We start from the raw sequence: 13,488 nt of genomic DNA, 5'->3' as shown, positions 1-13,488 counted from the left end.
ACCATGTGGCTCTGTTTTGCCTGTGGATTTTGTGAATTTCCTATGTTATAAGCATTTATCGGCGCCCTTGATTGTATATTGTTCGATCCGTCAAACTCTTCTTCTCAGTCCTCTAATTTGCGTATCTGCAAATTCCTGCAATTTTGTCCAGCCATTTACCCTAGCTATTGATCAAGGCCCGTAACATGTATGTAATTTAGACTGCTTTAAATATATAACAGAAAGAGTTTACCCTCTACCGTTTACATCGCCACCTACCTACGAAGTGTGATGCGGATTGCAGTTTCGGTGGATATTCCGCGTTATAAACAGTATATTTATGTTACGAGCAGACCCATGTGCGAATAGAAGTTTATGTTTTTTGTGCTTGCAATTCCAAAAGCTGGCGGCCACCGTGGTGTGATGGTAGCGTGCTCCGCCTATCACACCGTATGCCCTGGGTTCAACTCCCGGGCAAAGCAACATCAAAATTTTAGAAATAAGATTTTTCAATTAGAAGAAAATTTTTCTAAGCGGGGTCGCCCCTCGGCAGTGTCTGGCAAGCGCTCCGATTGTCTTTCTGCCATGAAAAGCTCTCAGTGAAAACTCATCTGCCTTGCAGATGCCGTTCGGAGTCGGCATAAAACATGTAGGTCCCGTCCGGCCAATTTGTATGGAAAAATCAAGAGGAGCACCACGCAAATTGGAAGAGAAGCTCGGCCTTAGATCTCTTCGGAGGCTATCGCGCCTTACATTTATTTTTTTTATTTTAATTCCAAAAGCTGATGTAATGGGGTTCAATACTAACCTGTACGATATCGCCATGTTGTCCACCAGCGGCTGTGAAGGTCAGCACGCAAACATATGGCAGTCGATCCTGTTTGGGTCGGTACAGCTCTAGCGAATACGTTAAACCGATATCTCCATAGTATGTACGATTACAACCTGCAATTATATAAAAGAATAAAATAAATTTATTATGTCCGAATATTTTGGAGAACTTATAGATTGTTTTAAGTTTCTTTAAACTATTTGCCTAGCTCAGTACGGAGATAACTAAAAACTCTGAAACTGCAGAGTTATGATCAATTCAATCAAAGTTTGACCTAGGTCTACTTCGAATGTTCATTCCGGAGAGTTTAGATCTATTTAATTGGATGCCGCCCTAGTCGATCTGACTGATCGTGCATTTTCCTCCATCTCCTCCCGAAAGCTAACATGTTAATGGGACCTTCTTCTCTTGTGTTCTGACGAACCCGTTGAGGATTGATCTCTTCTTAATAATCCGCTTAAGCCTTTTAGGTGTAATGCGGTCAAGCAAAATTAAGTTTCGAGGCAAGTATCCTTCAAAAGGCTGTCTCGTATCGTAGAGGTTTTCTTTCACCGCTGACACTTGCACCGAGAACGCTTGATACTATTAGAGACCCACATTTTCTCTTTTTTGGAAACAGATAACCAATATAGTCCTAGATTTCCATTATATCTATTAACTGGTTTGTTTAGGTTATGTTAGGGTGCCTAGCCTTTGAGAGAGATAGCATAACATATTGTGGCTAACTTTAGCATCACTAAAATCACTAAGCTCTTAGCACAAGAACAAAAACATTAAAGCAAGCTACACTTGTGTACGATAACACATCTTTCATCATTTATACACATATGTACATAGAATGCGACGAATAGATATCTCACACAGACACATGTAGTCATCAGCCGAAGTAGTTACTCACACATGCACACCCATATGGCTATAAACTACAAATATAAATGTATATAGCTGGTAACCAAGCATGAGATAGAACTGTTCGCGAAATTGCTAGACCTTAGGAGAAATGGATGAACGAGGAAACCGAGAGTATAAATGCAGCGCAAGCTGAGTAAGAACAAATCGGTTTGATTTAAACACACTATTAGTTGTGAAGTGAAGTATAATTGTGAAGTACTCCCAAAGTAATCTAAATAAATACTATTTAGCTATACTGAATATTGGAGTGATTTATTCAACAGTTTAGCGATTCGAACGTGAGCAGAAGGTGCAAAACAATCGGAATCCCCCAGAATTCTTTTCAATATTTTCATACAATTGGTGAAAGCTCTGGTTTTTTTCGCTTGCTAAGAAGCTCATCAAGTTTTCCTTATGCTGGATCAGATTTAGTTAGTCACACGTGAAAATTTTGGATATATTGCCGCTACTCCAGGTTCTGCGTGCATTTACTGACTACCCAGAGGAGGTAGCGCTTTCCTATATGACCTGAGACAGAGCGCATGTTATGGGGGATCGTACTTTTTGTTTTTGATTAATACGGCACACTCCATTCTGGTTGCGGCAACTGTTGGAATCGAACTACCCTCTAATGTTTACCTTGACAAAAATGGTAACGGTTACGCTTTATGTTGTGGTTACAATTAGCGTTTTAGTTACCGCTTTGGTCATGGCTGCAGCCATGATTTCAGTTCCGGTTACAGTGACTTTTATAGTTATGGTTACTTTTCCGTTAACGACTGCAGTTGTGGTAGAGGTTACGGCAATGCTATTAAGCAGTAAGTCTTTAGACTATTTAATATTCATGCACTTTTTATTACATGCTTTTCCAAGTCACTGCAACCACATTAGCGGTCATCTCCCTCGCAAACTATTCACGTTTAAATCAGTAAAGCGAAAGTTTGCACAATTGTAGCATTTCAATTTCATTTCAGTTATTTTGTAATTTGTAAAAGTTTCAGAAAGAATTTCAATTTCAAAACCCGTCACAAAAATTTTACTTTTGCATCATAAAATCATGAAGTGAAGGGTCATTGCGTTGCAACACCCAGGCAAATTATTGTGAGCTCAAGAAGAAGTAGACGATGGCGAAGAAAATAAAGCAACAACAAAGGACATCATTTCAAGTGTAATTCAGAAGTTTTATGGCCATTTGCATTAGCATTGCAACCAATGTTTGTTGTAACTCATTTCCCTGCAATGCAACTCCGTAAAGCTTAACTATTGCAATAAGCCAACTGTCCAAGTTGGTAAAGAGCGTGACGAGCACTGGGTTGAGCATACGAAATACGAGATAGCAGATGGTGTTTTTGATGTTTTGCCCTTGCCGTGTTGATGGTTTTAATTTAGACGCTCATAAAATGAAGATTGACGAAAGTGTAGTAGATTTGAGAAATGCGCAACAATAAAGCTTCTTATTCATTTGGAGGGATTATGATATAACACGTAAGAAACTTTCGTCAGGAAAATAATTAAATTGCGTTCGTGAAAGGAATTATGGGATCGAAAAAAACAAACTTTTCTGAACTGTTTGAAGCGGTTGTAGTTTTAGATGTATCACCGCTGTAAATAAAGTAATTTAAATCTTAAAGAGTAAGTGTCTGTTTATAAGTTTAACGAAGACAGGTATTACTTTGGTCTAAGGAGGCAGTCGAAAAGCAAATATATAGAGATATCTTAACCAGCATTGAATACTTGCCATCAAGTGCTATTTTGGGCTGAGTAGGCAAATGAAAAGTAAATAATATAGTATCTGTCGCCTATAGAAACAGGGGAACAGCGCAGCCCCCGCTCCTTTGGAACGAGCAGGTGGAAAACTATTTAATCGCTGGCTAAATTATGTTATGCGATTGAACGAAGGCGCTCCGTCCAAGACAATATTCCTGTCGAATCGTATATACGGAAGTATTGGAAGGGGAAGACCTCCACTGAGTTGGAAGCAAAAAGGAGAGAGACTGCAGCTCGGTTGGTGCTTCAATTTGTAACAATACGTTATCGCGAACAGCAGGCGTAACTTGATATGCAACCGCTATAATCGTTTTCGAAACTATGTGCCCATTAATGATGATGATAAGAGTATTGACTTTGCCCTTTTCCCGGCACCCACCGAGGGTATTTACCATGGACAAAAATCTCTCCAAGTGGAAGTGCGAGAATATCCCATGCACCCCCATGCACCGAGACAGAAAGTATTACAATGGAAAATTGGCAGAAAAGGAAGTGAGAGATCGCAGAGCTGAGAAGAGAACAAGATTTGAGATAAGGAACCACTTAATCTGCCTTATTTATTTAACAGCCTTTAAGTGCCTTAAAAAAACTTCCTTTGCAGATTCAAAAGTCAATGTCATCGTCATTTGCATCATACCGAGACAATTCTTGGTAGATACGACGGGAGAGAATAGTATACCTCTTTGGATGTTAACGCCAATCTTCTGTCTCTTATTTTTGGCGCAGTGCTTTTAGACTGCAAGGCAGATAAATTCTTTCTTAAAAGCTTTTAATGGCAGAAATATGCTTGTAGTGTTTTGCCAAAACATTTCCGATGGCCGACCTTGTATAGAAACAATTTTTTTTAAGAACTTTCACGCAAAATTTTCAGGAATCTTAACACATAAGACCTTCAGTTTGGTAGATGATTACATTAATTTCATACTACGACTTCCGTCGTCAATTTATTTAATTCTTGAGGTCCAAGGTTACCGAAATTTATATTTTACTCGCCACGTCAATAAAAACCTGCTCTTGATTGATTTCACTAAATAGTCCACAATTTTCCGACCTGGAGGACAACGGAAAATGTTCAACCAGTCAAAATTTTATCACCAACGCTGAAGTTGATTAAACAAAAATTCAGCTTATGTTTTCGTCTCGAACACAAGCTAGGATTTCGAGACTCGAGAAATTGAGAATTTGGGTTTTCATGGGATTCTCGTATCTCGAAATACTCTAAGTACCGCGATTTTATATATCCAATTTAGTCGCTGTATTTCCAGCATTGCATTTAGGTCTCGTTTCGAATACAAGCGAGAATTTCGAGGTTCGATAAATAGAGAAATCAGGTCTCGCGAGATTCTCGTATCTCGAAGTACTCGCAAGGCTCGCGCACTTTTACATATTCAATTTAGTCGCGGCATATACAATATACAGTATTGTGTGTAGAGCTTACGATTTCGTTTCGAACACAAGCGAGGATTTTGAGACTCGAGAAATGAAAACTTGTCTTCTCGAATCTTCAGCATAATATGTTGAGTTTACGATTTCATCTCGAATATAACTGAGCATTTCGATACTCGAGAAATCGAGAACTTGGCTTCTTGCGAGATTCCGGAATCTCGAAATACTCGTTATTTTCCCGAGCTTTTACTTATTAAATTTAGGCGCTGCAAATACAGTATTATATGTAGAGCTTGCGATCTCCTTTCGAACGAGAATTTCGAGACTCGAGCAATCGAGAACTTGCCTCTCGCGAGATTCTCATATTTCGAAATGCTCGTAAAACTCGCGAGCTTTTACATATTCAATTCAGGCGCGGCATATCTGGTATTGTATGTAGAGCTTACGATTTAATTTCGAATACAACCGAGCATTCCGAGACTTGAAGAATCGATAACTTGGCTTCCCACGAGATTCTCGAATCTTGAAACACTCGTAAGTCTCGCTAGATTTTACGATTTCATCTCGAATATAACTGAGCATTTCGATACTCGAGAAATCGAGAATTTCGCTTCTTGCGAGATTCTTGAATATCGAAATACTCGTAAGTCTTGCGAGCTTTTACTTATTCAATTTAGGCGCTGCATATCCAGTAGCGTATGTAGGATTTACGATCTCATTTCCAACACAAACTATAATTTCGAGACTCGAGCAATCGAGAACTTGTCATGAGATTCTCATCTTGAAATACTCGTAAGTTCCGCGAGCTTTCACATATTAAATTTAGTCGTGGCATATTCAGTATTATATTTTGAGGTTGCGATCTCGTTTCGAAAACAACCGAACATTTCGAGACTTGAAAAATCGATAACTTGGCTTTTCGCGAGATTCTCGAACCTCGAAACACTCTTTAAGTTGCGCGAGTTTCTCTACATTCAATTTAGCCGCTGCATTAGCAGTATTATATTTAGAAGACTACCTATCAGAGAGCCTGAAGCCATCATTCGGAATCATCTTCTGCAAGCTTTCGCGTGTTCAAAACTATTAAAAGAATGCGGTCGTTTTATTTTTAAACGGTTTTATTTAGCTTGACTCATGTGTACACCGATGGTTCCAAAGTAGTGGAAGGAGTAGGGTCTGCGGTATACTGCGCTGATCCGGAAATAAGCAGATCCTACAGGCTGCCGGATTACTGTAGCGTTTTCCAAGCGGAAATATTAGCCGTAACCAAAGCAGTAGAAACCCTGGAAGAGAAAGCTTAAGCTGCAACCGTGTTAACTTTTATATTGACAGTCAAGCAGCAATTAAGGCAATAATCTCGCATAGCACAGCATCTAAATGCGTGTTAGAGTGTAAGCAGTCTCTGGAGAGAATCGGGACAGGGAGAAGCATACATCTATATTGGGTCCCAGGGCATATGGGAATAGATGGGAATGAAAAAGCGGACGAACTAGCTAAAAAGGGCGCATCCCTTGAAGCTTGCTCCGTAGATGTCCCAATTAGATTGGGCGAGATTAAGCGAAGTCGAGAGGTGCACATGATCGACCAAGCGGGAAAGGTGTGGGTTCAAGCGCGGGGCTGTAAAGTGTCGAAGATTATGTGTAGGTCTTACAACTTTATACTAACACAGTTGCTCCTATCATTAAAAAGAGAGGACTGTAGACTCATGACGGGTATTCTGACTGGACACTGCCTTCTGGCGTCACATGCCTTTAAACTAGGATTGGTCAGTGATAGCAGATGTAGGAAGTGCGGGTTGGAGGAGGAAACGATCGAGCACGTTCTGTGCTCTTGCCCTGCACTTGCCAGGCTAAGACTCCAGCTATTAGGAGTGATACAGCTGTCAGATCTAGAAGCAGCAAGTGGCTTAAGTCCTAGGAAGCTTCTAGTATTTGCCAAGAGGACGGAGTTATTTTATAACATAGGTCCTGGTTTTTGATAGGGTTTTTCAGTTTGGTCGTTAAAACAAACTCCTGGTAACACTACGGACTCAATCAGTCTATGTGAGGTCCTCATGGACCGGCCAGTTCAACCCACCTACCTAGCTTGACTCTGTGTAGCGGCCGTCCGTTGTTTACTAATTTTGTAATTAAAATTTAAGTAACTTTCCGATAAGCTACAAGCTTGAAGCTTGGAATATAGTTCAGAACCCGATGACAGTGAAATGATAAGAAATAAAGACTCCGATAGGTGGCGCATGGAAATATTTCAAAAAATCGTATTTGTGATCCGATTTGGCTTATATTTGGAACACGCAATACATACATGAATAAAAAGCATACATGCATGCAAAAATAGTCTTCTACATCAAGCTACAGTCATAACGGCATCCGCTAAGAAGGCACCAAAGCGTAAAACGGCTATATTTAGGTGCATAGAGTACGCCAGAGAATTAGGAATAACAACCTTGCCACAAATTCAACCTGTTAGCAAAGCGCCCCCTTGGCATTTGAATCATTCTTCATTCTTGTTATGGCTAAAAAAATTTCCCAAAATGAGCACAAGCTCCACTCAATACCAGCGCCTCTTTATAGAGTACACTGCCCCGTTCCGAAAAGACTGGAAATTCATTTACACCCACGGCTCCAAATCTTTCGAGGACACTACATTTGCCGTTACTCATGCCGACGGGAGCACGATCTCGGCTGGAATACTTCCAACCTATTGCTCAGTTTTTACAGCTGAAGCGGCAGCCATCCACAATGCTTTAAAATCAGCTCTCGTAGCCAAAGAAAAAACAATTATCTGCTCAGATAGCATTCCCACAATATCCAGCGTTATGAACGCGACAAACAAATCTGCCCTAATATCGGATATACGCAATTTGCTTAATGGCAACGACGCACAACTAAAAATAATGTGGGTCCCGGGCCACGCAGGCATTAAGGGAAATGAACTGGCTGATCAAAAAGCTAAAGACGCCCACAAACAACCACTCTTGGGTTTTGATTACATGATAAGCAAGGATATTTTGAACCTTATAAATAAGTATCACAATTCCCAAAGAATCACTGACTGGAGCACTTTTCAACACCAATACGCCGAAATCAATCCCACAGCCACTAGGGCCATTTACCCATCAAATTGTCGTACAGGCGACATAACTGCCTTTGTTCGACTCCGCATAGGACATACAACTGCCACACATTCTTACCCACTTAACGGAGGGAGGCCAATACCCTGCCCATACTGTACAACAGCACCTCTAACAACGAAACATCTTCTAGACAACTGCGAATACTTCAAAGAAACTAGGGAATCGCTATTTAACAGCGGAAACCCGTCAGAGTTGCTGAAATCTGTCTCCAAGGACAACATCGAAAAAATTGCAGTTTTTGATCAGAGCTGACATAAGGAAAACTATTTAAATTAATTATAAGTTTACACTATCACCCCAATTCCAAATGATCTCTTCCGGGGAATTTTCCCCATCTACATTCCTTTTATGTGGGAAGGAGTGGGCACCCCTGAAGGGTTTAGTTTGAATTGACCTGTCTAATTATCTTACTTCCTTTTTTCACACAATCAAATTATTCTCATTATTAATATCAATTATTAATATATGCTGTAATATTATTTAAGGCTATAAGATCTCTTTTAATTTAAATCTAGCTTATTAAACCATATTTTATTAGAGAGCGAGCCGAAAGCCCTGGCAGCTAGCGCTCCTTTTTGTATGTAGAATAGTAATTTTATTGCTATTGTTCATTTAATAAATAAATAAATAAATAAATTACATACAGTCCGGTAGAAGTGACATCAAAATACTTTGGAGTTCGAGGAGGAACAAGCATATGTGGCGCTGAGTCGTGTACAGTCTGTGGAAGGATTATGTATTGAGGATTTAGACTGTAACAAATTGTAATAATGAGTCACTAAATTAACTAAATAGAATGAGAAATAATAGGCAATTGAATGAAGACAAAAAACTTGGAAAAAATCATTATTAAAAAAAAAATAAGTTAAACGGTTTTATTGAAAACAATACTTACAAATACTAATAATAATACTAAAAGCTAGAAAAAAATTAGGTAGGTCCTAGGTACTAGTCATCACACTCCTCATCAATCTAGGGCGTTGATCAGACAATTAAATAAAAGCGTTGGACGCGTGAAATTTCTAACAATGTGATTAGGGTTCAGTTGGTCTTATATATGACTATCAATAGAAATTTGACGCATCCAACGCTTTTATTTAATTGTCTGATCAACGCCCTAGATTGATGAGGAGTGTGATGACTAGTACCTAGGACCTATCTAATTATTTTCTAGTTTTTAGTATTATTATTACTTAATGTAAGTATTGTTTTCAATAAAACCGTTTAAGTTAATCTTTTTTTTTTTAAATTATTTTATTTCATTTCCAAATTTCTCAAGCTCCCGTTCAATAATAAAACTTCCTCGAAACTTTTTAATTATTTGTCATACCATATTTTTTCCTATTTCAACTATATAACAGCTAAATTACAAACAATGCTGCGGCATAAAAGACTCACATAAAACCACTACCACAACCAACCTATTTATGACAATAGAACTTAGTACTTGATGCTGCCGCTGCGGTTACGGTTAATGCACCACAAAGCAAAGATACTCAATAAAGATGCAGCAGCTGCAAAATTTTGCCCAAAGCGATACCAAATACTTAAACAAGGAATACATCTAACTAAAATAGTAAACAATGTCAACACAATTGCAAAACGCATTGTCTTTCAACAAAACTCATAGTTACAACAACAACAACAACAACTGCATTGTAAGCAAACAATTGGCAATGCATAAGCAAGATAATATTGCTTATAGCGCGGGAGGGAAGTAGAGTTGGATTAACAACAGAGTGTTACTAATGAATGTCAACAACTACGCGAACAATTCAAAAGACAAACTCTAGATGAAGTACTTGGATGGGGGGAAGAGTCAGGTGCAAGGGACAACTAACGTATGCCATTAGTTTTGTCATCTTTAATTTTCATTTTGCACAGCTGTTAACTCTAATTTTTTGACAGCTTATGTTCGGTGTAATTTTAGTGGGAAATGATGGGAATTAGCGTTTGTAACTGTAAAGCACAATGGGTAAGGGAGGCGTGAGAATTGAGTGTACAAATTAGTCGTTAAAATATGAAATTTCATCTATAAAATAGCTGATATAAAGGGTTTTAGCTATTAAAAGAAGAAAACATAAGATTTATATCCGCAATTCAAAACGAAAAGGTGGCAACAATTTCTGGTCGAATTTTGACGTAAAACAAGTAAGGAAGTCTTAAGTTTGGGTGAAACCGAACATTAAATACCCAGCTGTACACTTGAAATGCTGTTGTTGTGTTTTTTTTTGTCTGCTTAATAGTGTTAAAAGGCTGCGCAATAATACATATATGGTTCTATTCTGAACTAATTTTTCTTCGAGTTATGGCTCCCGAAACAGAAAATTGCTTAGATATAAAAGGGGCGGTGCCACGCCCATTGTTTAAAATTTGAAGTTTTTCCTATTTATTGTTATAAATCCACATGGGAAATGAAATACCATTGATATAAAGCTCTTTTTGGCAAAGATATAGCCTATTTTATTCGTCCACCACCCTTTTAAAAATCTTTTATATAAAAGTGGGCGTAGTCCTTAACCGATTTCGTTAATTTTTCTTCAAAGCATTCCTCATAGTAGAGGCAACCTCTCTGCCGAAGTTTGTTACGATAGGTTTAACGATTTTTGAGTTATGATTAATAATATTTGTAAAATTGATTTTATCACAAGTGGGCGTGCCACGCCCATTTTAAAATTTTTTTCAAAATTTTTAGCAAGAGGCTCAATATTAGTCCACACGTCAAATTTCAACATTCTAGGTGTATTATTTACGAAATAATCAGGTTTTTTGTGTTTTCCAAAATGTTATGTATATAAAAAGTGGGCGTTGTTATCATCCGATTTCGCCCATTTTAAATACCGATCTATTCTGGGTCCATTTAAGCTCGTGTACTAAATTTAGTGAAGATATCTCCATATTTACACAAGTTATCGTGTTAACGGACAGACGGACGGACGGACGTATATGGCTCAATTTTTTTCGATACTGATGATTTTGATATATGCAAGTCTATATCTATCTCGATTCCTCTATACCTGTACAAACAACCGTTATCCAATCAAAGTTATAATACCCTGTGTACAAGTACAGCTGGTTATAAAAAACTTCGTGGCACAAGAAGTATTGTAATGTTGTTGCAATACACAAATATTATCTCTTCTACTTTGTATCGTGCAAATGGGTTCGTTTAAGTATTTAAAATATTTAAAAATAAACAATTCATGGCGCGATAACCTCAGAAGGGATTTTAAGCCCAGCGGCTATTCCAATTCCAGTGGTGCTCCTTTAAATTTTTCTTACAAATCGGCGGGACGGGACCCACATGTTTTACGGCGACTGCAAAGCAGATGAGTTTTTACTCAGAAGCTTTTCATGGCAGAAATACACTCGGAGTGCTTGTCAAATCACCTCCAAGGGGCGACCCTGCTTAGAGAAACGCTTTTCTAATCGAAACTGCCTGTTTAAATAATTTTTGATGTTTATTTGGCCGGAACTACTACCATCACGTCGGTCTTCTTCAGCGAAGGAAATTTTTTGCCTCCCAACATAAGCTAACAGGGGGTTGACTGTACTTTCTTTATGCTCCAACCCTAGGCTGAATACGAAAAACGCTATCGGACTTTTATATATTCCCGAAGTAGACTACCTCTCTTGCCTGCAAAAGCTTTTATAGACAGAGTGGGAAATGAATCATTAATCTTGTGCTCTGCCGAAGAACATGATCATATTCCACAATTATCGTATCTCTTTTGAGGGACGGCAGCTGCTGAGCAAAATAAAATAAAATTATATAATCACTAAGGGAGCGAATTAAAAAAAAGGATATTAGAGCTGAGCAAACCGACAGAAGGCAGTTCGCTGGTAAGAACTTTGTCGCGAACAACTATCCATATCTGTCTCCAGTCGAAATGTAGAGGACGAGGCTACGTAAGAAAAAATTGGCAGTTAATTAGTGAAAGCGATAACCATACTTTTACGAGGTAGAGGAAAGAGGGGACGCAATCTAGAGCCCGAACCCTGCGGCAGGCAAGCTGCTACCACGGGAAATGTACTTTGTAAGCTGTAGTAAGCTGAGAGCAGTGCGCTGCCACTAAAAAAAAATGTAAGGCGCGATAACCTCCGAAGAGATCTAAGGCCGAGCTTCTCTTGCAATTTGCGTCGTGCTCCTCTTGATTTTCCCTACAAATTGGCCGGACGGGACCTACATGTTTTATGACGACTCCGAACGGCATCTGCAATGCACATGAGTTTTCACTGAGTGCTTTTCATGGCAGAAATACACTCGGAGCGCTTGTCAAAAACACTGCCGAGGGGCGACCCCGCTTAGAAAATTTTTCTTCTAATTGAAAAACCTTATTTCTAAAATTTTGGTATTGCTTTGCCCGGGGTGCGAACCCAGGGCATACGGTATGGCAGGCGGAGCACGCTACCATCACACCACGGTGGCCGCCAGTGCGCTGCCACTACGTCCAAGAAAAAAATGCGAGGAATGTAGTAGCTAAATGACAAAAGAGAATGGCATATTTGGAGTGGTTGATAAGCCAACAAAAGGCAACGCCAGGAACCCAGCCTACCTGGTGAAACCAAAGCGAGATGACGTTACCGTAGCAGTCCTCGAATGCGGCGTTAACTAATCGTAACAATCTTATGGGCATGTGTCTTCTGAAAGATGGAAATCTATAGAAATGGAACAGGTTAGTGCCATAATCAGGATGATTCGAGCCGACGACCACTTAGCCGCCTCCGTCTTACGATTAAGCAAGGGAGTTAAGTTGAAAGGTGCCGCAATATGACACTCGGAGATAGATAGACGATATTGTAATAAACATAGAAAGGCAATGCATAAACGCCCAGTTTGACGTGATAGATAGAGCGGAGATGTCCACATTATCAAAGGTCGTATATAAATTACGTCAGGGATAGCAGTTGTAGAATAAAACGAATGAGAATATATATTGCGTTCGTAACCGGCATTCAGTACATCAAGACGTGAGATATTAGGAGTAGCGATGAGAATTAATTATGGTAAGACGCATGCATCAGCTCTTTTGCAAAATATGGTCGGACGGTGCTTGTCTGACGACTGGAATTTATGTGTTCTTTGCCCAGTCCACAAGAAAGAAGATTCTGAAAACTGCGCCAACTATCGCGGAATAAATCTTCTTAGTATCTCATATAAGCACATGTCAAGCGTAGTTTGCGAAAGATTGAAATCCATCATAAATCGGCTGATTGGATCTTATTAGTACGGCTTCAGACCTGATCTCAGGCCAAACCTTGGAAAAAGAACCGCGAAATAAGATATGACGTACATCACTACCTTGTTGATTTAACGCCGCCTTCGACAGCATCAAAAGGAGGTGCCGCAATGTCTGTATTTGGTTTCCCGCAAAACTTAAACGGCGTCGCAAAATGATGTTGAGCAACACCATTAGTTCAGTCAGAATTGGCAAGGACCTCTCCGAGCCTTTCGAAACTTACCGTGAAATTTCTTTAATTTGATGCTATGCTGGAG

At 39.3% G+C, this 13,488-nt stretch overlaps 1 protein-coding gene across 1 annotated transcript in view; it reads right to left on the bottom strand.

The window, feature by feature from the left end:
- The window catches only part of LOC137252021 (uncharacterized), a 490,237-nt gene that overhangs the window by 71,506 nt on the left and 405,243 nt on the right, over positions 1 to 13,488 (bottom strand). Inside the window, exon 6 of the mRNA XM_067787158.1 lies at positions 788 to 924. Within this exon, the coding sequence (XP_067643259.1) occupies positions 788 to 924 (137 nt within the window). The remainder of the gene's footprint in view (positions 1 to 787; positions 925 to 13,488) is intronic.

Source organism: Eurosta solidaginis, chromosome 5 (assembly GCF_040869045.1).
Source record: "Eurosta solidaginis isolate ZX-2024a chromosome 5, ASM4086904v1, whole genome shotgun sequence".
Lineage (NCBI taxonomy): Eukaryota > Metazoa > Arthropoda > Insecta > Diptera > Tephritidae > Eurosta > Eurosta solidaginis.
This window is presented reverse-complemented; position numbering and strand designations above follow the sequence as displayed.